At 41.6% G+C, this 23,751-nt stretch overlaps 2 protein-coding genes across 2 annotated transcripts; one reads left to right on the forward strand and one right to left on the reverse strand.

The window, feature by feature from the left end:
* Positions 1–580: 580 nt before the first annotated feature.
* LOC139414118 (zinc finger protein 271-like) lies at positions 581–6,907 on the reverse strand. Its single transcript, XM_071161998.1, has 2 exons — positions 6,669–6,907; positions 581–3,114 (listed from the first exon to the last, which is right to left on the reverse strand). Exons 1-2 carry the CDS (start codon positions 6,747–6,749, stop codon positions 652–654), a joined length of 2,544 nt encoding a protein of 847 aa, XP_071018099.1. The 5' UTR covers positions 6,750–6,907; the 3' UTR covers positions 581–651.
* An 8,268-nt stretch (positions 6,908–15,175) lies between these two features.
* Positions 15,176–23,372, forward strand: LOC139412961 (obg-like ATPase 1). The gene is made up of 11 exons (XM_071159875.1): positions 15,176–15,304; positions 16,073–16,170; positions 18,739–18,882; positions 19,031–19,158; positions 19,424–19,599; positions 19,862–19,942; positions 20,055–20,152; positions 20,480–20,620; positions 20,713–20,809; positions 20,900–21,022; positions 22,225–23,372. Exons 2-11 carry the CDS (start codon positions 16,073–16,075, stop codon positions 22,330–22,332), a joined length of 1,194 nt encoding a protein of 397 aa, XP_071015976.1. The 5' UTR covers positions 15,176–15,304; the 3' UTR covers positions 22,333–23,372.
* Positions 23,373–23,751: the final 379 nt, after the last annotated feature.

A 23,751-nucleotide genomic window follows, 5' to 3' on the forward strand; every position in this document is an offset into this window, starting at 1 on the left:
ACAGGAGTCAGGCAATACTCCTGCAAGAGATGTGGAAAAGGCTTTTCTGATTCAAGACACTTCAAAAAGCACAACTGTGTCAGTAGCTAATGCAAATCTTCTGATCACACTTTCAGAAGTAAGAAATGAGGATTACATGCCATGATGATGCAATCTCAATAACTTGGATATCTAATAACTTGAGTCAAATGTGTATGAGTCTGAATGCTGATAGACAGTTTTTTTTGTGTGGATTTCCAAAATTATTCCATAATCTTGGCATGTAAATGATTTCTATACTGTGATGATCACATCCCTAATATTCATTGTCCAGTTATATTAGACAAGTCCAAGTATTAACTACACTTTTTGTTCTTTGAAATAGCCTTAACTATTAGGTTGGATGGCCTTATGGGATTCTTTAGGTGCAGGGGAGGATTAACAAATACCATTTATGCAGGGTAGAAACTAGGAGAGTGACGAGATAACCAAACAAAAAAACAGCACAGTCATTTGTGAAATAAACTTTACTGTTGATACAAGATCATTTCAAGGATATGACAAATATAAACCTGGAATAAAGACTGATACAATATTGTATTTGTGTGTTTCTGTTGTAGTCCTTTCTTATTGAGTGTCTCTGACTGTGCCTTCCACACTGTAGTATAGAGATCAAGTCTCCTCTCCAGAGTGTTGCCTCTTCTGGTGGCGTTTTCTGTCGTTCATTTGGGAGAAGCTTTGTCCACATTCTGCGCAGTGGTACGGTTTCTCTCCAGTGTGCATTCTCATGTGTATTGTGAGTGAGTTCTTTTGGAAAAATCTTTTTCCACAGCAGGAGCACTGAAAAGGTCTCTCTTTATTATGCACCCTTCTCACATGACTCATCACATCACATGAACGAGAAAAAGTATTTCCACATTCCGAGCAAGGATAGGCTGCTCTTTCTCCAGAGAGTTTGAACTTGTGCGCTTGCTTGTGACACTTAAATGTTTTTTCATGTGCAAAACTCTTCCCACAATCAGTGCAGCAGTACGGTTTCTCCCCAGTGTGTGTTCGCTGGTGGTCTTCCAACTGACGCAAATTTGTAAAACCCTCCCCGCAGTCAGTGCAGAGGAATGGTATTTTTCCACTTCCAGTGTGTATTTTTTGGTGTCTTTCAAACTTTGCCTTGTTTAAGAAATACTTTCCACAGTCAGAACAGTGGAGTGCCAGTTCTACGGAATGTACTGGAAGGTGTGATCGTAGTTTTGCCATGTCAGGAAATCTTTTATCACACCTTGAACAGCGGTGATGTTTCTTTTCCTTGTGTGTTAGTTGATGTTGTTTAAGCCTCTCCTTTCCTGCAAAGCTTTTGTCACAATTAGAGCAGTGGTAAGGCTTTTCTCCTGTGTGTGTTTCCCGGTGTCTTTTAAGATGATATCCGCGCGTAAAACTCTTATCGCAGTCGGAACAGTGGTGACGCTTTTCCCTTGGTGAGATCTTCTCTGTGTGTTTTCGCTGGTGCTTTTTCAACGACCATAACAGTTTGAATCTCTTCCCACAGTCGGGGCAAAGGTGAGGCCTTTCTTGACTATGTACTTCCATGTGTATTTTTAGGTCTACTGGTTCAGAAAAGCTTTTATCACAGTTAGGACAATCACCCTCTTTCTTATGTGTCCTCTGGTGACTTTTCAGAAGATCCGAGCGGGTAAAACTTTTCCCACAATCAGGGCAGCGAAAATGTTTCTCTCCCGTATGCGTTCGCTGGTGTAGTTTAAGTTTATCCACCTTAGAAAAACTTTTACCACAATAAGAGCACTCAAGAAGCCCCAAAGTATGTTTTTGTTGGTGCATTTCAAATGCATTTAACAACTGGAATCTCTTCCCACAGTCTGGGCAAAGGTATGGCTTTTCTCCAGCATGTACATGCATGTGTGTGTTCAGATCCTCTGGTTTGGAGAAACGTTCTTCACAATGATTGCAGTGGAAGTATTTCCCTTTCATATGCTTTCGCTGGTGGTGTATTTTCAGATCATACGACTGAGAATAACTTTTGCCACAATCAGAGCAGCGATGAGGCTTCTCTCCCGTATGTGTTCGTTGGTGTCTTTTAAGATGATAAACTCGTGAAAAGTTCTTCCCACAGTCGGAGCAGGGATGACGCCTCTCACCTCCATTAGAACTCACAATAGGGTCATCGGAAGTATCATGATGAGGCTTCTCTCTGTTCTCCAGAGTTGTTTGGGGCAGTTGTCTTTCTGGGTGCTGATTTTTACCAAGTTCAGGCACACTGTCTACATTTGCTGCACTGCTGGTAGCTTTGAAGGTATTCTCCAGCAGGTGTTTTTCAAGCTTCTCCAATAGGACAAAGCTTTCCACACATTTAGTGGAGTGAAAATTATGTTTGTCTTTCACGTGTATTTTTTGGTGTGACTTGAGATTATCTAATCGAGCAAAACTTCTGTTGCAATCAGAGCAGTTGTGAGGCTTCTCTCCAGTATGTGTTCGCTGGTGTCTTATAAGATCCCTTACTTTTTGAAAGCTCCTACCACAGTAGGCGCAGTAGTGAGGCTTTTCTCCTCCAGGACTGAAGCCATCAGTGTCATTAGTATCTAGGGGATCTTCTGTATTCTCCTGCGTTGTTTGAGGTTGTTGTGGTCTTTCTGAGTTTTGATTATTCTCTGATTGGCACTGGACATTGGCTGGGCATTGCTGTTTGCTATGTGAAAGCACACTCTCTACATTTGCTGCACTGCTGGCAGCTTTGAAGGTATACTCTGGCAGGTCCTGTGGATTTTTCACAAGTTCAGTTTGACGAATGCGTGTGACAGCTTTATCCAGTGTTAGTTCTGGGTCAATTTGTAATTGCTTGGATAATCTTCTGTCATGTAAGCCTGCGACTAGTCTGTCTCTTATCATCTCACTGAGCAGAGCTCCATAACCGCAATGTTCTGACAAACAATGAAGTGCAGAGATAAAATCATCAGCTGTCTCTCCTGCTTCCTGTTGTCTTTGGTTGAATTTTGTTCGTTCTAATATAACATTCCTCCTAACTGCCAAATGTCCATCTTGCTGCTCATTATTAGAACTGTGGAAGTGGTCCCGCTCGATCAGGTTGTCATCTTGCAGCTCTTCTGAGGTGTCCATCTCCTCTGCCTGGAAATACATTTAAAATTACATAATTACTAATAGGTCTATCGTCTCTGTTCTCTAAAACAACATGTATTTTGTTATAATATAGCCTACTTTTCATTATGGTTAAAGTCCAAATTAGAATAGATAGCATATACAATAAATAGCTAAACAAATAACTTAGGGTCTTCACATCTTTACAGTAGTAGCTAGGTCTAATCATTTGAAATACCTAGCAGTATCAACATGATAATGATGATTTGTCATTAGGTCTAGAGATCCCCATGATATAGCATATTGATAGCATAGGCTAATGATCTAGGCTAGAGAAGGTTCATTGACAGTAGTATTAGTAGTGGACATTTCTATGTAAAAAAAAAAACATGATCACTAGCATGTGAAGTTCATGGGAGCACATCAAATTTGCTGTTTTTATTTTTTTATTTTTTTTAATTCAACCTTTTTTTCCATCCTAACATTTGGAATAGGCCGAGGCTTTGATTTCTGGTCCAAAAAAAGTTGGGGAGGTAAATATGCACCGACACCAATTAAATTGGACAATTAATGCTATTTCTAGGAAACGTGACATTAGCTAGGTTTCCATTCCAATTGGCGACAGATTGTAATGTGAATATTCTAGAATCCGCATAAAGAAACGCATGTGCATTTCCTCATCAGTGGTATGTTTCCACCAAATGGACTTGTTGCAGATACAAATCAGTGCGTGATGACATACTGCACACAAAGAAAACATCTAGCCGAACAAGTCTTAAAAGGTATTAGAAATACAGCACCAGTCAAAAGTCTGGACACACCTACTCATTCAAGGGTTATTTATTTATTTTTACTATTTTCTACATTGTAGAATAATAGTGAAGACATCAAAACCTTGAAATAACCAATATGGAATCATGTTGAAACAAAATAATGTTAAATAAATCAAAATATATTCTAGATTCTTCAAAGTAGCCACCATTTGCCTTGACAGCTTTGCACACTCTTAGTATTCTCTCAACCAGCTTCACCTGGAATGCTTTTCAACAGTCTTGAAGGAGTTCCCACATATGCTGAGCACTTGTTGGCTGCTTTTCCTTCACTCTGCGGTCCAACTCATCCCAAACCATCTCAATTGGGTTGAGGTCAGGTTATCTGATGCAGCCCTCCATCACTCTCCTTCGTCAAATAGCCCTTACACAGCCTGGGGTCTTTTGTCCTGTTGAAAAACAAATGATATTCCCACTAAGTGCAAACCAGATGGGATGGCGTATCACTGCAGAATGCTGTGGTAGCCATGCTGGTTAAGTGTGCCTTGAATTCGAAATAAATCACGGACAGTGTCGTTAGCAAAGTACCATCACACCACCTCCTCAATGCTTCACGGTTGGAACCACACATGCAGAGATCATCCGTTCACCTACTCTGCGTCTCACGAAGACACGGCAGTTGGAAACAAAAATCTCAAATTTAGACTCAGACCAAAGGACAGATTTCCACCGATCTAATGTCCATTGCTCATGTTTCTTGGCCCAAGCAAGTATCTTCTTATTGGTGTCCTTTAGTAGTGGTTTCTTTGCAGCAATTTGACCATGAAAGCCTGATTTCACACAGTCTCCTCTGAACAGTTGAGATGTATGTTACTTGAACTCTAAAACATTTATTTGGGCTGCAATTTCTGAGGCTGGTAACTCTAATGAACTTATCCTCTGCAGCAGAGGTAACTCTGGGTCTTCCTTTCCTGCGGAGGTCCTCATGAGAGCCAGTTTCATCATAGAGCTTGATGGTTTTTGCGACTGCACTAAAATAAACTTTCAAAGTTCTTAAAATGTTCCGGATTGACTGACCTTCATGTCTTAAAGTAATGATGGACTGTCATTAATCTTTGCTTATTTGAGGTGTTCTTGCCATAATATGGACATGGTCATTTAACAAATAGGTCATTTATCTTCTGTATACCACCCCTACCTTGTCACAACACAACAACTTCTTAATGCTCAAACGCATTAAGAAGGAAAGAAATTACACAAATTAACTTTGAACAAGGCACACCTGTTAATTGAAATGCATTCCAGTTGACTACCGCAATAAGCTGGTTGAGAGAATGCCAAGCGTGTGCTAAGCTGTCATCAAGGCAAAGGGTGGATACTTTGAAGAATCTAAAATATACAATATATTTTGATGTAACACTTTTTTGGGGGGGGGTTACTACATGATTCCATATGAGTTATTTCATAGTTTGATGTCTTTGCTATTATTCTACAGTGTAGAACATAGTAAAAATAAAGAAAAACCCTGGAATGAGTAGGTGTGTTCAAACCTTTGACTGGTACTGTACATCCAAACAATAACATTGAAGTAAAGACCCCGGCCAACTAATATTAACATTTAGACTTGCAGAAACTATTTCACTTCTGTAAGTTTAAGAAATCTTGCTTAGTGTCTTGGCATTTTGTTACCAAACACCCACATTTTTAAAAATTTTTTTTTTTTTTTTTACAATTTATTAAGTGTTAAAGTGCATCATTATGTTGCCAAATCAGTAAAAGAATGACCCCAAAAAAATCAGTAACAGAATGACTGCAACTGAATTAGTTACAATGGGAATTCATAGTAGTCACAAACTGTCCTCACTTCCGCTGGCATACTCTTATGTTCAGCTCATAACTGTTTACTTTCTCTTTCTGTCACCTGGTGGTCAAAGCAAGTGTGAGAGAATCTGGACAACCCCTCCCTCTCTCTCCTCTCTCCAGTTAATGTCACTGCTCCCGGCTCTTAATGACACCTACCCATAACCAGCCCTCTCACCCACTGAGCACCAACCAACACCGGACGTCCATGGACATTTGAAAAGTAGTTAAATTTGGTCAGTCCAAATCTGAACCAATCATAGACTTCTGTTTCACAAGTTTGGACAGCACAGTACAGTAAAGAAAAGTAGAGTATGGTACTCTACAATAATGAATTACAGTAGTGTACACTAGAGTAGAGTACATTTTAAAATGTAGTGTATTTTACTCTTCTGTGCTATACTTTGATGTCCAAACTTGTTGATGTCATTGATGTCTTTGATTAGTACAGATTTTTTTAAGCACTTTATAAAATTACAATTGATTGATTTGGTCCAGACCATCCAAACGTCCTTTTGTTTGCGAGCTCATTAGGAGAACAGCCAGTCTGGAAAATAATACCCAAACATGCAAAGGAGGATATTACATTTGTCTACCTTTGTGTCTATTCAGCAGCCATGATATCATTATGTTCCTGTGTTAATCCACTTCACTTACGGTAGTTCAAAAACACGCAGTCTTTCTGCAGACATCTTTGAATCTTACTTTGGAGTAGATATTTACGTTTTTGGAAAATGCTGTCACGAAAAAACGCAGGGAGATTTTACCATCATTCTGTTACTAACCTTTACATCTGCACTGTTCGAGTAAATGTGTTTTTGTACAATTTTCTGGGTATTATTAAAAGTAGGCCTTGTGCATAGAGCTGTATGGTTTGTTTAACTTTGCAATCAATGGTTATTGTTTGTCATACTTTTAAAGTGAAAAATAGTAGTCTCCGCGTCATTCTGTTACCATGGAATTGCCCGGCTCCTCTTCATCTCGGTTCTCCTGCATTGGTTGGGGTAGTCCTGCGTCTTTTTCAAGTTCCGCCATTTTCTCTGACGTGTTTTGAATGACAACAGAAGGGGTTCGGGTAAAACCAGAGGCTGCAAACCACCGAAGTCTGCTATGATAATCTATACAAAATAGTTTTTGCTGGTAGTAATTTAAGCTTTTGGTTAGATTTATATTCAAAGGGAAATAAAAAATAAAAAGCTTATCTCACAAGATCCTTGCTGCTGCACGTCTATCCGCTGTCTGGTTAGCTATTCCTCTCTCCACGTGTGTGTCGTGAGCAGCATTAGCGTGAGCAACAATAGTGTCATCCGTGGTTCGTTTTCAAAATATCAGTCCCTCATTGAAACCGATGCAAACTGATAAACATTTTGAAAACATGCCACAATTGGACAACATAATGCTAAGCAAGGTTGAGATGTTACATACATTCTCAAAACACATTTAATTGATTCATTTGAATGAGGTGAAATTGCTGTATTCAATGTATTTGAATTCAGAATTACTTTGGGGGCATACATTTATGCACTGTACAGCCTAAGGTATGTCATGTGCACCTATGAAATGGGGTATCAGCCTACTCAGTGACACCCACAGAACACAACTATGTAGAGTTTACACATATTAGCGTCCTAGCTCTTATTACAGGACTTTGACTGTGGGAAATCACCATCCCAGTCAGTCTATTATGTACTGGGCATTCATATCGCACTGTACAGCCTGAGCCACGAATTGTGTACCCATGAAATTGGGTATCAGCCGACTCAGTGATAACCACAAAACAAGGTTTGAATGTTATATAAATTAAACCAAATACATTTATTAGGTAATTTTTACAAAAACAACTAAAAACTGTGGATGTATTTGAATTTAGAATTGCATTGGGGGAACCATCCCACTTCAATACACACAATAGACTGACTGGAAAGGTGATTTCCCACAGTCAAAGTCCTGAAATAAAAGCTAAGATGATAATATTTGTGTAAACTCATAGTTATGGCTGTAATGGGAGTACATTTTAAGAGTTTCTCTGAGAAACTTTGGTCAGTAACAAATGTATTTTGATAACGCTTTCAGAGCTGTCTACGAGAGTGAACGCTATTTATAATAAGAATTACATGGAAAATGGCTGGCCCTCCCTTCAGCAAAATATATTTGATACCCTCCCTGACCCTCCCCTATACCCCAAATAATAATTAAAACAAAGTGGATAGCAGAGAACTTGTCTGCCGTTTACCCTCACTTCTTGGACAGACCAGAGCCTTGAATATGCAGTTTTAGAAACTGTTCTTTGTCTTGTAAGCATTATATGGCAAGGAATATTGATAGTGCAAAGGGCTGCAGGCCAGAAGGTTGTGAGTTCACAGACTACCGTGGACAAGAGTAGGGGTGGAATTAATCTATCATTGTATTTGCTGGCTGAGGAAAAAATAGCTTTTTAAACTCAGCTAAAAAAGAAACATCCCTTTTTTAGGACCCTGTCTTTCAAAGAGAATTCGTAAAAATCCAAATAACTTCACAGATCTTCATTGTAAAGGGTTTAAACACTGTTCCCCATGCTTGTTCAATGAACCATAAACAATTAATGATTATGCACCCGTGGAACGGTCGTTAAGACACTAACAGCTTACAGACAGTAGGCAATTAAGGTCACAGTTATGAAAACTTAGGACACTAAAGAGGCCGTTCTACTGACTCTGAAAAACACCAAAAGAAAGATGCCCAGGGTCCCTGCTCATCTGCGTGAACGTGCCTTAGGCATGCTGCAAGGAGGCATGAGGACTGCAGATGTGGCCAGGGCAATAAATTGCAATGTCCCTACTGAGACGCCTAAGACAGAGCTACAGAGAGACAGGACAGACAGCTGATCGTCCTCGCATTGGCAGACCACGTGTAGAACACCTGCTCAGGATTGGTACATCTGAACATCACACATGCGGGACATGTACAGGATGGCAACAACAACTGCCCTGGTCGGATTCTCATTTATCGTCGAAGGAATGAACGTTACACCGAGGCCTGTACTCTGAAGCGGGATCGATTTGGAGGTGGAGGTTCCGTCATGGTCTGGGGCAGTGTGCCACAGCATCAACGGACTGAGCTTGTTGTCATTGCAGGCAATCTAAATACTGTGCGTTACAGGGAAGACATCCTCCTCCCTCATGTGGTACCCTTCCTGCAGGCTCATCCTGACATGACCCTCCAGCATGACAATGCCACCAGCCATACTGCTCGTTCTGTGCATGATTTCCTGCAAGACAGGAATGTCAGTGTTCTGCCATGGCCAGCAAATAGCCCGGATCTCAATCCCATTGAGCACGTCTGGGACCTGTTGGATCGGAGGGTGAGGGCTAGGGCCATTCCCCCCAGAAATGTCCGGGAACTTGCAGGTGCCTTGGTGGAAGAGTGGAGTAACATCTCACAGCAAGAACTGACAAATCTGGTGCAGTCCATGAGGAGGAGATGCACTGCAGTACTTAATGCAGCTGGTGGCCACACCAGATACTGACTGTTACTTTTGATTTATACCCCCCTTTGTTCAGGGACACATTGTTCAATTTCTGTTAGTCACATGTCTGTGGAACTGGTTCAGTTTATGTCTCAGTTGTTGAATCTTGTTATGTTCATACAAATATTTACGCATGTTAAGTTTTCTGAAAATAAACGCAGTTGACAGTGAGAGGACGTTTCTTTTTTTGCTGAGTTTATAAACATTTCATGCAATTGTACTTAATTTTACATACATACATTTTTTAATACCACAGAAATTACAGAAATAACAAGGTAAGAATGGACAGAGAGATGGGCATATGTATTCATCGTATCGTATTTTTCCAATGCCAAATCAGTATTTGCAACAAAACTGTCCCTATTTTGAATTATTTGCAATCTGAGGCATCATTGGGCATCTGAGCATGGTACTTTCAAAAGTTAGGTCTACTCTGTCCGGGGTGGAAAGGTAATCCTATCTACGCAGAAAGATGTCAACTTTAACTGCTGGCTACTCTTCTTCTGTGGCTTAACCCAACGAGAGAAGAACACAAGTGTTTCCTTAAAGCTGTCTGGGTTTAAACATCTGCTATTGTACAGAAAGTAATAACTTAATCAATTGATCACTTCCCAATCAAAGTATTTTTTGTGACTATAGAAGGCTGTAACTCAGCCTCTGAATGTCTCTGGTACACAACAATTATATTTCCATATGCATCGGAGTCACGTCTTTCCTGTGTATTTCACATAAAGCATTAAGGACCAAAGCGCTGTCACAGATTGCTGTATATAATCGGATCCATTGTATTTTCTTCAATCTTAAGCTAACAAGGGGTAGGCCTGTGCTTTGACGTTTTCATTAATAAAAGGTAGGCCTATGGCATACCCTCTCATACCCCCTCAATTCGAGTCTTTGTTTTAATTTAGCCTACCTCTGTGTCAGTGGGCTGTTATTTAAAGGAAGCATGGTGGGTGGAGGAATTGACCTACAAATCTACAGATATAGCAGCAGTCTGTTAAACAGGTAAACCTACCTCTTATTTCTTAAATAGGAAAAAATAAGCTTCAACACAAAGCCCTCTTGTTATTAGTAAAGTTTAATTAAAATGAAGACTGTTAAGGACCTCCCCTTTTTTTCAATTTTCGCCTAAAAAGATTGCCTGTAGCTCAGGACCTGAAGCAAGGATATGCATATTCTTTTTACCATTTGAAAGGAAACGCTTAGAAGTTTGTGGAAATGTGGAAAAAAATGCACAATAATATAACACATTAGATTTGGTAAAAGATAATACAATGAAAAAAAACGTGTTTTTTTGTAAAATCATCTTTGAAATGCAAGAGAAAGGCCATAATGTATTATTCCAGCCCAGGTGTCATTTAGATTTTGGCCAGTAGATGGCAGCAGTGTATGTGCAAAGTTTTAGACTGATCGAATGAACCATTGCATTTCTGTTCAAAATGTGCCTAATTGGTTTATTAATACATTTTCAAGTTCATAACTGTGCACTCTCCTCAAACAATATCATGGTATTATTTCACTGCAATAACTACTGTTAATTGGAGAGTGCAGTTAGATTAACAAGAATTTAAGTTTTCTGCCCAGCAACAGCCCCAAAACATCACTGCTCTAGAGGAGATCTGCATGGAGGAATGGGCCAAAATACCAGCAACAGTGTGTTAAAACCTTGTGAAGACTTACAGAAAAAATGGACCTCTGTCATTGCCAACAAAGGGTATATAACAAAGTATTGAGATAAACTTTTGTTATTGACCAAATACTTATTTTCCACCATAATTTGCAAATAAATTCATTAAAAATCCTACAATGTGATTTTCTGGATTTTTTTTCTCATTTTGTCTGTCATAGTTGAAGTGTACCTATGATGAAAATTACAGGCCTCTCTCGTCTTTTTAAGTGGGAGAACTTGCACAATTGGTGGCTGACTAAATACTTTTTTGCCCCACTGTACAGGGGGCACTGGTACCGAGTCAGTGTGTGGGGTACAGGCTAGTTGAGGTAATCTGTACATGTAGGTGGGGGCGAAGTGGCAATGCATAGGTAACAAACAAACAGCGAGTAGCAGCAGTGTACAAAATGTGGGGGGGGGTCATTGTAAATTGTCCGGTGGCGATTTTATGAATTGTTCAGCAGTCTTATGGCTTGTGGGTAGAAGCTGTTGAGGAGCCTTTTGGTACTAGACTTGACGCTCCGGTACTGCTTGCCGTGCGGTAGCAGAGAAAACAGTCTATAATTTGGGTGACTGGAGTCTCTGACAATTTTATGGGCTTTCCTCTGACACCACCTATTATATTGGACCTGGATGACAGGAAGCTTGGCCCCAATAATGTACTGGGCAGTTCGCACTACCCTCTGTAGCACCTTACGGTCAGATGCCGAGCAGTTGCCATACCAGGCAGTGATGCAACCGGTCAGGATACTCTCGATGGTGCAACTGTAGAACCTTTTGAGGATCTGGGAACCCATGACAAATCTTTTCAGCCTCCTGAGGGGGAAAAGGTTTTGTGGTGCCCTCTTCACGACTGTCTTGGTATGTTTGGACCATGATAGTTCGTTGGTGATGTGGACACCAAGGAAATTAACAATCAACCCGCTCCAAAAGAGCCCCGCCGTTGTTAATGGGGGCCTATACGGCCCACCTTTTCCTGTAGTCCACGATCAGCTCCTTTGTCTTGCTCACATTTAGGGAGAGTTTGTTGTCCTGGCACCACACTGACAGTTCTCTGACCTCCTCCCCATAGGCTGTTGTCGTTGATCTTACCTACCACTGATGTGTTGTCAGCAAACTTAATGATGGTGTTGGAGTTGTGTTTGGCCACGCAGTCGTGGGTGAACAAGGAATACAGGAGGGGACTAAGTACACACCCCTGTGGGGCCCCAGTGTTAAGGATCAGCGTGGCAGACATGTTGTTGCCTTCCCCTACTACCTGGGGGCGGCCCATCAGGAAGTCCAGGATCCAGTTGCAGAGGGAGGTGTTTAGTCCCAGAGTCTTTAGCTTAGTGATGAGCTTCGGGGGCACTATGGTGTTGAACGCTGAGCTGTAGTCAATGAACAGAATTCTCACATAGGCGTTCCTTTTGTCCAGGGCAGGTGTGGAGTGCGATTGCATCATCTGTGGATCTGTTGGGATGGTATGCAAATTGGAGTGGGTCTAGGGTGTCCGGGAGGATGCTGTTGATGTGAGCCATGAACAGCCTTTCAAAGCACTTCATGGCTACCGACGTGAGTGCCACGGGGCGGTAATCATTTAGGCAGGTTATGGTGGTCTGCTTGAAACAGGTAGGTATTACAGACTCAGTCAGTGAGAGGTTGAAAATGTCAGTGAAGACACTTGCTAGTTGGTCAGCGCATGCTCGCAGTACACGTCCTGGTAATCCGTCTGGCCCAGCAGCTTTGTGAATGTTGACCTGTTTAGAGGTTTTGTTCTCAACAGCATTATCACACAGTCATCCATAACAGCTGGTGCTCTCGTGCATGCTTCAGTGTTGCTTGCCTCGAAGCAAGCACAAAAGGCATTTAGCTTGTCTGGTAGGTTAGCGTCACTGGGCAGCTCGTGTCTGGGTTTCCCTTTGTAGTCTGTAATAGTTTTCAAGCCCTGCCACGTCCGACGAGCGTCAGAGCTGGTGTAGTAGGATTCAATCTTAATCCTGTATTGACGCTTTGCTTGTTTGATGGTTTGTCTGAGGGCATAGCAGCATTTCTTATAAGTGTCCAGATTAGTGTCTCGCTCCTTGAAAGCGGCAGTACTAGCCTTTAGCTCGATGCAGATGTTGCCTGTAATCCATGGCTTCTGGTTGGGATATGTACGTACAGTCACTGTGGGGACATCTTCATCGATGCACTTATTGATGAAGCCGATGACTGAGGTGGTGTATTCCCTAATGCCATTGGATGAATCCCGAGAACATATTCCAGTCTGTGCTAGCAAAACCGTCCTGTAGTGTAGCATCCGTGTCATCTGACCACATGAGGTCACACCAGATACTGACTGTTTTTCTGATCCCCACCTCAGCCTTTTTTAAATGTATCTGTGACCAACAGGAAGCACTGTGGTCCTCCCGTAACCTGCTGGTAGGGAAAAGCGTAGAGACCATCCCCCAGGCGGTGGCCATGGTAGCCATGGAAGCCCTGGGGTGGTACGGAAGGAACGGGGCCTCGACCCCAGGCGAAGGGTCCCCCACAACACCCTAGGTCCCGGCGGCCACGGTCTGACAGCGCTGCGGCGCCTAGGGGATGGATCTCCTGTGGGCCCTGAAGGACGGGAAGGTAATTTTTCAGAGGAGCAGGATGAGGCGAGTTTGATAAAGACTCACCCCGCTCCTGTACAAGGGCCAGAAAACAGCTTTTTAACAAAGTGACTTTTTAACATGTTTTTCATGTCTTAAAAATGTTTTACCTTTGTTAGATCATTAGTACACATTTTAAATGGCTTTTACATATTTGATGTTTACAAGGAAAGTACTTTTATTCATGGTTGTTTTCATTGATTTTAACAACATGTACTTTTTAACAAATTGAAATGTAACTTTCAAATGCTGTGTTTTATGCTTTGTTGCCGTTTTTATGTGTATGAAATGATGTAAAAAATGTATGAGCTGTTTTTAAAGGAAATGTGTCAATAAAACTTTTCCAAAATAAAAAAAAATCTGTGACCAACAGATGCATTTTGGTATCCCAGTCATGAAATCCATAGATTAGGGCACAATTCATTTATTTAATTTGACTGATTTCCTCATATGACCTGTAACTCAGTAAAATATTTGAAATTGTTGCATGTTGCGTTTATATTTTTGTTCAATATAGTAAACTTGAAGGGAAGCATGATGTAAAATTCGAACCTTGTATTCCAACTGTTTGTAGGCTACTAAAGCCAATAATTTACCGCTGCGCAACGGAGTTCTGATTAACAGTGGAGATAGAAAATGTCAAGATGATAATCACACGGTGCTATTTATCGTTGACCAGCAGATGTCCCTAATGTTCATTGTGAACAGATAATGACGCTCAGATGAATGAACCGTTTTTAGGCGCCGAAACCTTCAGAAAGCCTTGTCAGATATATGTTTATTTCTTTGCACTTTTGTAATGTAACTATTTGCACATCGTTACAACAGTGTACATAGCCATATTATGACATTTTAAATGTCTCTATTCCTTTTAAAATTGTGTGACTGTTTACTGTTCATGTTTTGTTTTTTTCACTTTTGTTTGTCTATTTCACTTGCTTTGGCAATGTAAACATTTGTTTCCTATGCCAATAAAGCCTTTAGAATTTAATTTAATATTAGAGAAAGGAAGAGGTAGGAATGCCATTGGCCAATTAATGGGGGAACGTTTAACGCCCCACCCAGCAGACTGTTGACCAATCGCGTTCACGTTGTCATGTTACGTCAAGCGGTTGCTAAGCTAAAATGTTGGGTATCTGAGCTAGCGCCATTCACTCCAATTTCCCCATCTCCTCAAAAGGATAAATTCAATTCAAAGGGCTTTATTGGCATGGGAAACATGTTTACGTTGCCAAAGCAAGTGAAATAGATTAGGTATATCTGGCCTCGTTTGGGTGTCAATGGTGGAAACCGCTCGGGGTGATCTTCTTCTTCGTTGGGGTTTAGCGGCGGTTGGCATCCAATATTACATTGCATTACCGCCACCGCGCGGGCTGATCGATATTGAATCAATTACGTCACACTGCAAACGTGCAGCGCTTTACGTGTTATAAGGTTTCGTCCAATGAGAATGCTGAGACACAAAACACTTCCGATATGCTGTCTCTTTTCTAGGGTTTCATTATATAGCACAGCCACAAAGTCAAAATTGGCCATATTGTTAAAAAAAAAGAATGAAAACAAAAAAAATATTTTTGGTCTTAATTTAAGTTTAGGCACAAGGTTAACGACACTGATAAGGTTAGGTTGAAAATCACATTTTAAGGAAATTAATTGAACAATTAGGAGGGGTTATGACTTCGTGGCTGTGGGAACTAGTGACGACCCTTTTCTAGTTTCGCTAGATGTGGAGCAGTGTGAACATATTCCAACCAAATCTATTTTCGTAGATAGCCGAACAAAAATAAACCGAATCAAGGTGATATGAACATATAGCTCGTTAAAGACATGCTTGTTTGGTTATATATTCGTCCTTGCGATATGTTTCGTTTTATTTTAATAAACAATAACGTTACTTGACATAGCTAGCTAGTTGGCTAGCTAGCATGCTGACAAGCAGAATGAATGGGACCGTTCCTTACTAGCTAGCTAGCTAGCTAGCTAGCTTCTCCACATGTGTTTTAGCCTGTTTGCTAGTTAGCTGTCTTCTAGCTATGCAGTTGGTTAGCTGTGCCAACTGGCAAGTCTGTCTTTTCAAATTAGGTTGTCGTTTGTGTCAACTTGAGTAGCTAGTAGGCGTTGAGTCAGCGATATGAAACCGGGAAGTTATCCGAGATAAATAACTGTCAGCTAGGTAACTATGTGACAAGTCATCGCAGGGTATAGATTGCTGTCTGTACTCTTTGCCAGCAGTATTCCAGACGCAACTACGCACGATGTGGTTTAATTCAAGGCAACTGTGTGGCATTGCAAACCCAGCCTTGCATGTTATGCGAACCCAGCCTTGGTAGTGTAGTAAACCATTGTCACTAGTTTTTGTACTGATTACATGTCGTTGTCAGAGTAAAAGGGAACAATATGCACACGGTTTCTGAAATTGACCCCTGGGGTGTGAGAGCTGAGTCTGAGAGTTGTCAGCCATGTAAAAATGTAATGTTGATATTAAGCATGTCCCATAATTTAGTTGTTTGGTTCAAGAGCATGAAGTGTTTAATTTCTGTTTCTAAATGTTTTGTTGCTGTTGCAGATGCCTCCAAAGAAGGGAGAAGGACCAAAACAACCACCGCTGATTGGACGCTTCGGGACTTCTTTGAAGATTGGGATTGTGGGATTGCCGAATGTTGGGTATGGACATGACTACAATTTAGTAGTTTCCCATAGTTGTAAAGTTAGGGCGTTGGAGAATCATTAGCACAATTCACACTATAGGGCCAACTAGGATTGCACATTTTGGGGAATATTCAGAGATGGAGACTTTCTGTGGGAAAATCAAATCAAACTTTATTTGCTACATGTGCCGAATACAACAAGTGTAGACTTTACCGTGGAATACTTACTTACAAGCCCTTAACCAACAGTGTTGTTCAAGAAGAAAATATTTACCAATTAGGCAAAAAAAAAAGTTATAATAAAAGTAAAACAATAAGAATTACAATAATGAGGCTATATACAGGGGGCACCGGCTATATACAGAGGGCACCAAGTCAGTGTGCGGGGGTACAGGCTAGTTGAGGTAATCTGTACATGTAGGTTGTGGTAAAGTGACTATGCATAGGTAACAAACAAACAGCGAGTAGCTGTTGAGGAGCCTTTTGGTTCGTGACTTGGCGTTCCGGTACCGCTTGCAGTGCGGTAGCAGAGAAAAGTCTATAACTTGGGTGACTGGAGTCTCTGACAATTTTCTGTCCTTCCTCTGACACCGCCTATTATATAGGTCCTGGAAGGCAGGCAGCTTGGCCCCAGTGATGTACTGGGCTGTTCACACTACCCTATGTAGCACCTTACTGTCAGATGCCGAGCAGTTGCCATACCAGGCGGTGATGCAACCGGTCAAGATGCTCTCGATGGTGCAGCTGTAGAACCTTGTGATGATCTGGGGACCCATGACAAATCTTTTCAGTCTCCTGAGGGGGAAAAGGTTATGTGGTGCCTTCTTCACGACTGTCTTGGTGTGTTTGGACCATGATAGTTGGTTGGTGATGTGGCCACCAAGGAACTTAATTCTCAACCCACCCACCTTTTCCTGTAGTCCACGATCAGCTCCTTTGTCTTGCTCACATTTAGGGAGAGTTTGTTGTCCTGGCACCACACTGACAGTTCTCTGACCACCTAGGTAACTAGGCTGTTGTCGGTGATCATGCCTACCACTGTTGTGTCGTCAGCAAACTTAATGATGGTGTTGGAGTCGTGTTTGGCCACGCAGTCGGGAGTAAACAGGGAATACATGAGGGTACTAAGTAGGGGAATTAACGGAAATGTATGCAAATTAATAGTAATACCATTTAAATGTAGATGTTTTTTCATTGGATATATTTACCATATCATATGGAGACAGAAACATACACCTTTTACCTTATCATAAGTAGACATAATTGCAAATGATTAAATCCTTCCAATAGAAATAAAATAAATAATGTAGTTATGAATTGAACTTTAATTAAATGAGTTGACTCGTCACATGGGATAATTTTACTGAACAACAAAAGGGAATATTGAATGATCCCCAATGATCCATCGCATTTCCCAAAAACATTTTCAACATACATCTGTAAAATGATAGTCTCGAAACTAAAGCTTTGGTTGTCTTCCTCTCAGGCTTCCATGTCTTCTCCCTGGACCTCCTCAATGTCCACCTCTTTAACATCAGACTCTGAGGCCTCATCTTCACTGTCACTGATGGCCACCAATTTTTCAACCCTTGTATTGGTCTGTTGGCCTGTTGCGTGCTTTTACATGTTTTATTTTTTTTCACCTTTATTTAACCAGGTAGGCTAGTTAAGAACAAGTTCTCATTTACAACTGCGACCTGGCCAATATAAAGCAAAGCAGTGCAACACAAACAACAACACAGAGTTACACATGGAATAAACAAACATACAGTCAATAACACAATAGAAAAGTCTATATACAGTGTGTGCAAATTAAGTAAGGAGGTAAGGCAATAAATAGGCCATAGTGGCGAAATAATTACAATTTAGCAATTAAACACTGGAGAGATAGATGTGCAGAAGTTGAATGTGCAAGTAGAGGTACTGGGGTGCAAAGGAGCAAAATAAATAACAGTATGGGGATGACGTAGTTGGATGGGCTATTTACAGATGGGCTATGTACAGGTGCAGTGATCTGTGAGTTGCTCTGACATCTGGTGCTTAAAGCTAGTGAGGGAGATATGAGTCTCCAGCTTCAGTGGTTTTTGCAGTTCGTTCCAGTCATTGGCAGCAGAGAACTGGAAGGAAAGGCGGCCAAAGAGGAATTGGTTTTGGGGGTGACCAGTGAAATATACCTGCTGGAGCGTGTGCTACAGGTGGGTGCTGCTATGGTGACCAGTGAGCTGAGATAAGGCGGGGCTTTACCTAGCAAAGACTTATAGATAACCTGGAGTCATTGGGTTTGGCTCCAGGTCATGTAGTTAAATGATGATGTAGTTCAAATTCCCAAAATTCCCAGGCTTAACTTCCCATGGACAATTTCCGTAAAAATTCCGGAAATTTACAGGAAAGTTTCCGACCCTTTGCAACCCTAGGGCCAGCCCAACCTGTACTGTTCTGGCTTTCCAGCAACTGTGGTGGCTACATGTCACTACAGTGCAATTCAGACAAATGTATCTGCTTTTGTTGTTCAGTAAACCCTACCATGCAGATGTCTTGGGCTGTAGAAAAGTGACAGACTTTGTCTCGTAATTTTTGTCTACAGGAAGTCAACATTCTTCAATGTGCTGACCAAGAGCCAGGCCGCAGCAGAGAATTTCCCCTTCTGCACCATCGACCCCAACGAGAGCAGAGTACCCATCCCTGACGAACGCTATGACTACCTCTGCACCTTCCACAAGCCCCTCAGGTAGGGTTATGTGTGTGAGCAGTGCCCATTCATGTAGAACGTTACAACTACTTCTGCACCTTCCACAAGCCTTGGAAATGTGTGTATGAGTAAACACTCTGTACATCAAGTTTGTGTGTAACTTCTCCGTCTCTTTCTCATTGGACAGTAAAGTCCCAGCGTTTCTGAATGTGGTGGACATAGCTGGGCTGGTGAAAGGTGCTCACGCTGGACAAGGACTGGGCAACGCCTTCCTGTCTCACATTAGTGCCTGCGACGGCATCTTCCACATGACACGTGAGTTTAACACACACTCGCAGAAACGCACTCACACACATGCACTCAATCACACACTGTAATCCTGGTATACATTTCGCATTAAAACCGCAAGCATGGGAAGCTTCCATTCTAATCAATAGGGCACTCACACCTACTCGATGCTAGCACAGTTCAGATGTGCATGCACAACAACAACAATATACTCAATTCCTATTTTATCAGCTTTGTGAAGTCTAGCACCATGGCGTAACCTTGACATAATTGAGTGTTTCTGTGTGTGTAGGTGCATTTGAGGATGAGGACATCATCCATGTGGAGGGTAATGTGGACCCAGTGAGGGACATTGAGATAATCCATGAGGAGCTACGGCTGAAAGATGAGGAGTCTCTTGGACCAATCATAGATAAGTTGGAGAAGACCGCTGTCAGAGGAGGAGACAAGAAACTCAAACCTGAATACGTGAGTAGAGTGTGTGTGTGTGTGTGTGTGTGTGTGTGTGTGGGGTGGTTGATGAGTGCCCTATTGGGTCTGAGACTGAGGTCTGAAGCTGTGTGAGTGGGCTTGATTCAAGCACTTGAAACACTTTTCCATGCCCTCTCATAGATTGTTTGAGACCCACAGGCGTGCCTAGGGAGAAGGGGCCACAGATAAAATCAGAGTTCAGCATTTGTTTACTCATGTTCTCTCCTTTCATTCCCTTCTTCCCTCATCCCTCACTCAGGACATCATGTTGAAGGTAAAGAACTGGATTTCAGAGGAGAAGAAACATGTCCGCTTCTACAATGACTGGAACGAGAAGGAGGTAGGACTGTGTGTGTGTGTGCTCACAAGAGACAGAGGGCAGAGTACCATTAGTTGCAGGGGCCTGTATACCAGAACACGCACATAACCCAGTGTGTTGTCTGTGTATGCAGATTGATGTGCTGAACAAATACCTGTTCCTCACGTCCAAGCCCATGATCTACCTGGTCAACCTCTCAGAGAAGGACTATATCAGGAAAAAGAACAAGTGGTCAGTGGGTTCTCTTTCTTAATTCCTTATTCCTGCTTTCTAAATCTTACGTTATTTGGGTTGTGATGCCTGGCAACCATTATCTGAGGAGCTGAAATGCTACTTGTTGAGGGTCTGAACTTTACTTGCAGTAGGGGTTTATTTTGTGATTGTGGCATTTTGTGCAAAAGAAACACTGACAGTTTTGTATGTGCAAAAAACCCTGACTGTTTGGTTTATTAAAGAGCAACTTCAATCAAAAATCTACTTTATTTTTCTAATGTAGAGGATCTTTTCTCTATGTATATACATAGGATTGTTTTCTCTTAAATATGCATTCTCTCCCAGGCTGATTAAGATTAAGGAGTGGGTCGATGCCCATGACCCAGGGGCTATGGTCATACCAGTGAGTGGAGGTCTTGAGGCCAAACTACAGGACATGACCGACGAGGAGAAGGACAAATACTGTGAGGAGGCGAAGACTCAGAGGTACACACACGGACAGATCAAACACACAATGAACACATTTTATGATATTGCAAGCGGTTAACTTATTAACTGTGTATGTGTGTGTATTGCAGTGTACTGACTAAGATCATTAAGACGGGCTATGCAGCTCTGCAGTTGGAATATTTCTTCACAGCGGGACCAGACGAGGTTAGAGCGTGGACTGTCAGGGTAAGAGACACAGTTTGGTTATCTCTCTCCCACAATGAGGTGTGGGTGTGAATATCACAGCGTTATGTATTACTCCTCTCTGTCCTACAGAAAGGCAGCAAGGCGCCCCAGGCGGCAGGGAAGATCCACACTGACTTTGAGAAAGGTTTCATCATGGCAGAGGTCATGAAGTTCCAGGACTTCAAAGAAGAGGGCACCGAGAATGCTGTCAAGGTGTGTGTGATGGCATGCCATAAGTACTTGTCAAAAGGTTTTTTTTGTCTAATCTTATCTGGATAAGACCATCTGATAAAGATGGCACTGTACTGGATGGCCTCCGTTTTGCGAGCTCTGACCCAACTTTGTTGTTTTGTGACTATTGATGTTTATTTTTCCTTTATTTTCACAATGTATCCGTTGTCATTTCTTATAACCGACAATAACTTTTGAACATCATATCAGCAGTTACTTAGCCCAATTCCAGCTTCAACTTTGTGGGCTCTTAATGTAATTCTGCCCCAATTGTCCGGGTATCCAAGAGGAAATGTCGGCTTTACAGAGGGGGAATCCTGGTTGGGATTAAGGCGAAAGGAAAAGCGGCCACCTCTTCCCTCTATTCTGTTGGCCAATGTACAGTCACTTGATAATAAAATGAATGACATTTTGATTGCGGATTTGCTACCAACGAGTCTCTTGTAACTGCAATATTCTCTACTTTTCTGAAACATTGCTTTTTGGACAAGATACCCCCCATGGCTATCCAACTCAATGAATTCTCCATTCGCAGAGAGGACAGGACAGTAGATTCAGGAAAATTGATAGGGGGAGAGGTGTGCCTCTTCATCAACAACAAATGTTATTCTGACTCGAGCGCAAGTATGCCCCCATCGACAGGGCTGCAGTGGAGCGGGTCAAGAGCTTCAAGTTCCTCAGGGTCCAAGTCACTAAGGACTTAATGGTCCACACACATGCGTAGTCGTGAAGTAGGCACCCTTGTATTTATTCCTATGCACACTCTCAGGACTCTACATACTCACGCACACTGACACTCCAACATACAACATTCACACACATTTTTATACTGACTTTATACACACAAATATAATATTAATTTATGCTGCTGCTACTCTATCATACATCCTGATGCCTAGTCACCTTACCCATATACTTATCTACCTCTATCGCTCCAGTTTCCCTGCACATTGTAAGTATGGTATTGGAACTGACCCTGTATATAGCTTCTTACTTTCTTGTGTTCTTATTTGTATTTGTTCTACCTTTATTTGTTAGTGCTACATTGATATTGATCACTGCATTGTTGGGTTTAGTTTGCAAGAAAGACATTTCACTGTACTTGTGCACGTGACATTAACTTATCTTGCTAAATTACATTATATAATGTAAATGAAGTTTTTCTGGTTTGATTTGTCCCATAGGCTGCTGGGAAGTACAGGCAGCTGGGCAGGAACTACATTGTGGAGGACGGAGACATTATATTTTTCAAATTCAACACACCCAATGCACCCAAGGCAGCGAAGAAGTGATGGGACCAATGCGACCAGTACAATAACATAGGGTTCTTGTGTCCCGTCTCAATTTGTCCTCGAGGGCCGCAGTGTCTGTTGATTTTTCCTCCCCTCTCCCTGGTATTATGAATGAGAAGATAAGAATTAATCATTCTAATTCTATGTATGGTAGGATGAAAATTGAGTGCACACTGTAACCATTGAGGTCCTGACCGGGTCCTAACGTGTTTTCTGGTCAGGTTATTTTATCAGGAAAAACTCTGGGCCCTAGTCAGGACTGATCGGAACATGGAGGGACCATTATTATTATTTTAAGTAAAGTAGGCATCTCTGACCGTGCCTGACCAGAAACCACCAACGTGACTTTTAGCTTGGGACCCTGATTATCGCATCTACCCATACACTATTATATTAAATCTATCTTTGCCCACCTCACACAAGACATTGCAGTCACATTGTGAATAAGAGGAAGATATAAATCAGTCTTCTGACACCCCTGACCACGTTCATATTTGTGGAGGAGACTATTGCTTTCATTTGCTCTGGTTACAAAAGGAAAACATCAACTAGCTAGCTTGCTACTTAGCTAAACAATGGAAGGTGCACAATCCATGGCTACACAGCTAGCTGGCAAACAAGCTACCTTCTCTATAAATTAGCTTGACGTGCTAGAAATGAATAGAAGTTGAGTAAAAAGTTACTAAAATAAATGTTATCTTCTGAATCAATTTCTTTATCATGTATTGAATGTAGAAGTTTTAGTTTAATCTCCTTCCCAAAAAACGCAATCTCAGACTTTGTCAGTGAATTAGGTTGTCTCCATGGTACCCAGACAATTTCTGCCATATAGTACATGCCTTCAAACGACCATAAAACCGATTTAAGTATGCCCTTACCTAAGGAAAACGTTTGAGGGACTCTATGTAACACTCCAATTCCCTTAGGCAAGGGGAAATTATGAGTTTTGTGCAACTGGGCCCGGGCATTTTCATGGAATCGCATGTACTGCAACCACAATATGGGTCAACAATACACAATAAAACAAGACAACAGATTCCGTTTGTGTTCAAATGTGTTTTAATTGATGGGTGTTCATGTGCGTGTTGAACCAGAGTATGTATTTTGAAGTGGATGGGATGCTTGTAACAGGCTGGGGGAACATGCTGATACTGCAAAATAAATGACATGCACAGTGACAGGTTCTGTGCATACTAGTCTGCGTCGTGGTTCATGCAAAAAAATATTCCATGTTGCAATAACTATTTCCCAGCGCATAGACGAACATTTTCAGCATAACTGAAGCAGTTCCTTACAAAAAAGCAGAGGCAATGAGCAACATCTGGCTGGCAGCCTCACAGAACAATGTAGCCAAAATGTTCACGATCACTGCACTTAAATATAACAGAGCTTAGTTGCAATGTTAGCCAGCTAACCAAG

This window comes from Oncorhynchus clarkii, chromosome 7 (assembly GCF_045791955.1).
Source record: "Oncorhynchus clarkii lewisi isolate Uvic-CL-2024 chromosome 7, UVic_Ocla_1.0, whole genome shotgun sequence".
Lineage (NCBI taxonomy): Eukaryota > Metazoa > Chordata > Actinopteri > Salmoniformes > Salmonidae > Oncorhynchus > Oncorhynchus clarkii.

Bases quoted from the DNA above. Each gene is read 5' to 3' on its own strand.
- LOC139412961 (XM_071159875.1), top strand. From the start codon at position 16,073: ATGCCTCCAAAGAAGGGAGAAGGACCAAAACAACCACCGCTGATTGGA. The intron at 20,621-20,712 runs GTACACACACGG...TGTGTATTGCAG, and splicing joins GAGGAGGCGAAGACTCAGAG to TGTACTGACTAAGATCATTA. The intron at 20,810-20,899 runs GTAAGAGACACA...TCTGTCCTACAG, and splicing joins TTAGAGCGTGGACTGTCAGG to AAAGGCAGCAAGGCGCCCCA.
- LOC139414118 (XM_071161998.1), bottom strand. From the start codon at position 6,749: ATGGCGGAACTTGAAAAAGACGCAGGACTACCCCAACCAATGCAGGAG. The intron at 3,115-6,668 runs GTAACAGAATGA...ATGTATTTCCAG, and splicing joins AGGAGCCGGGCAATTCCATG to GCAGAGGAGATGGACACCTC.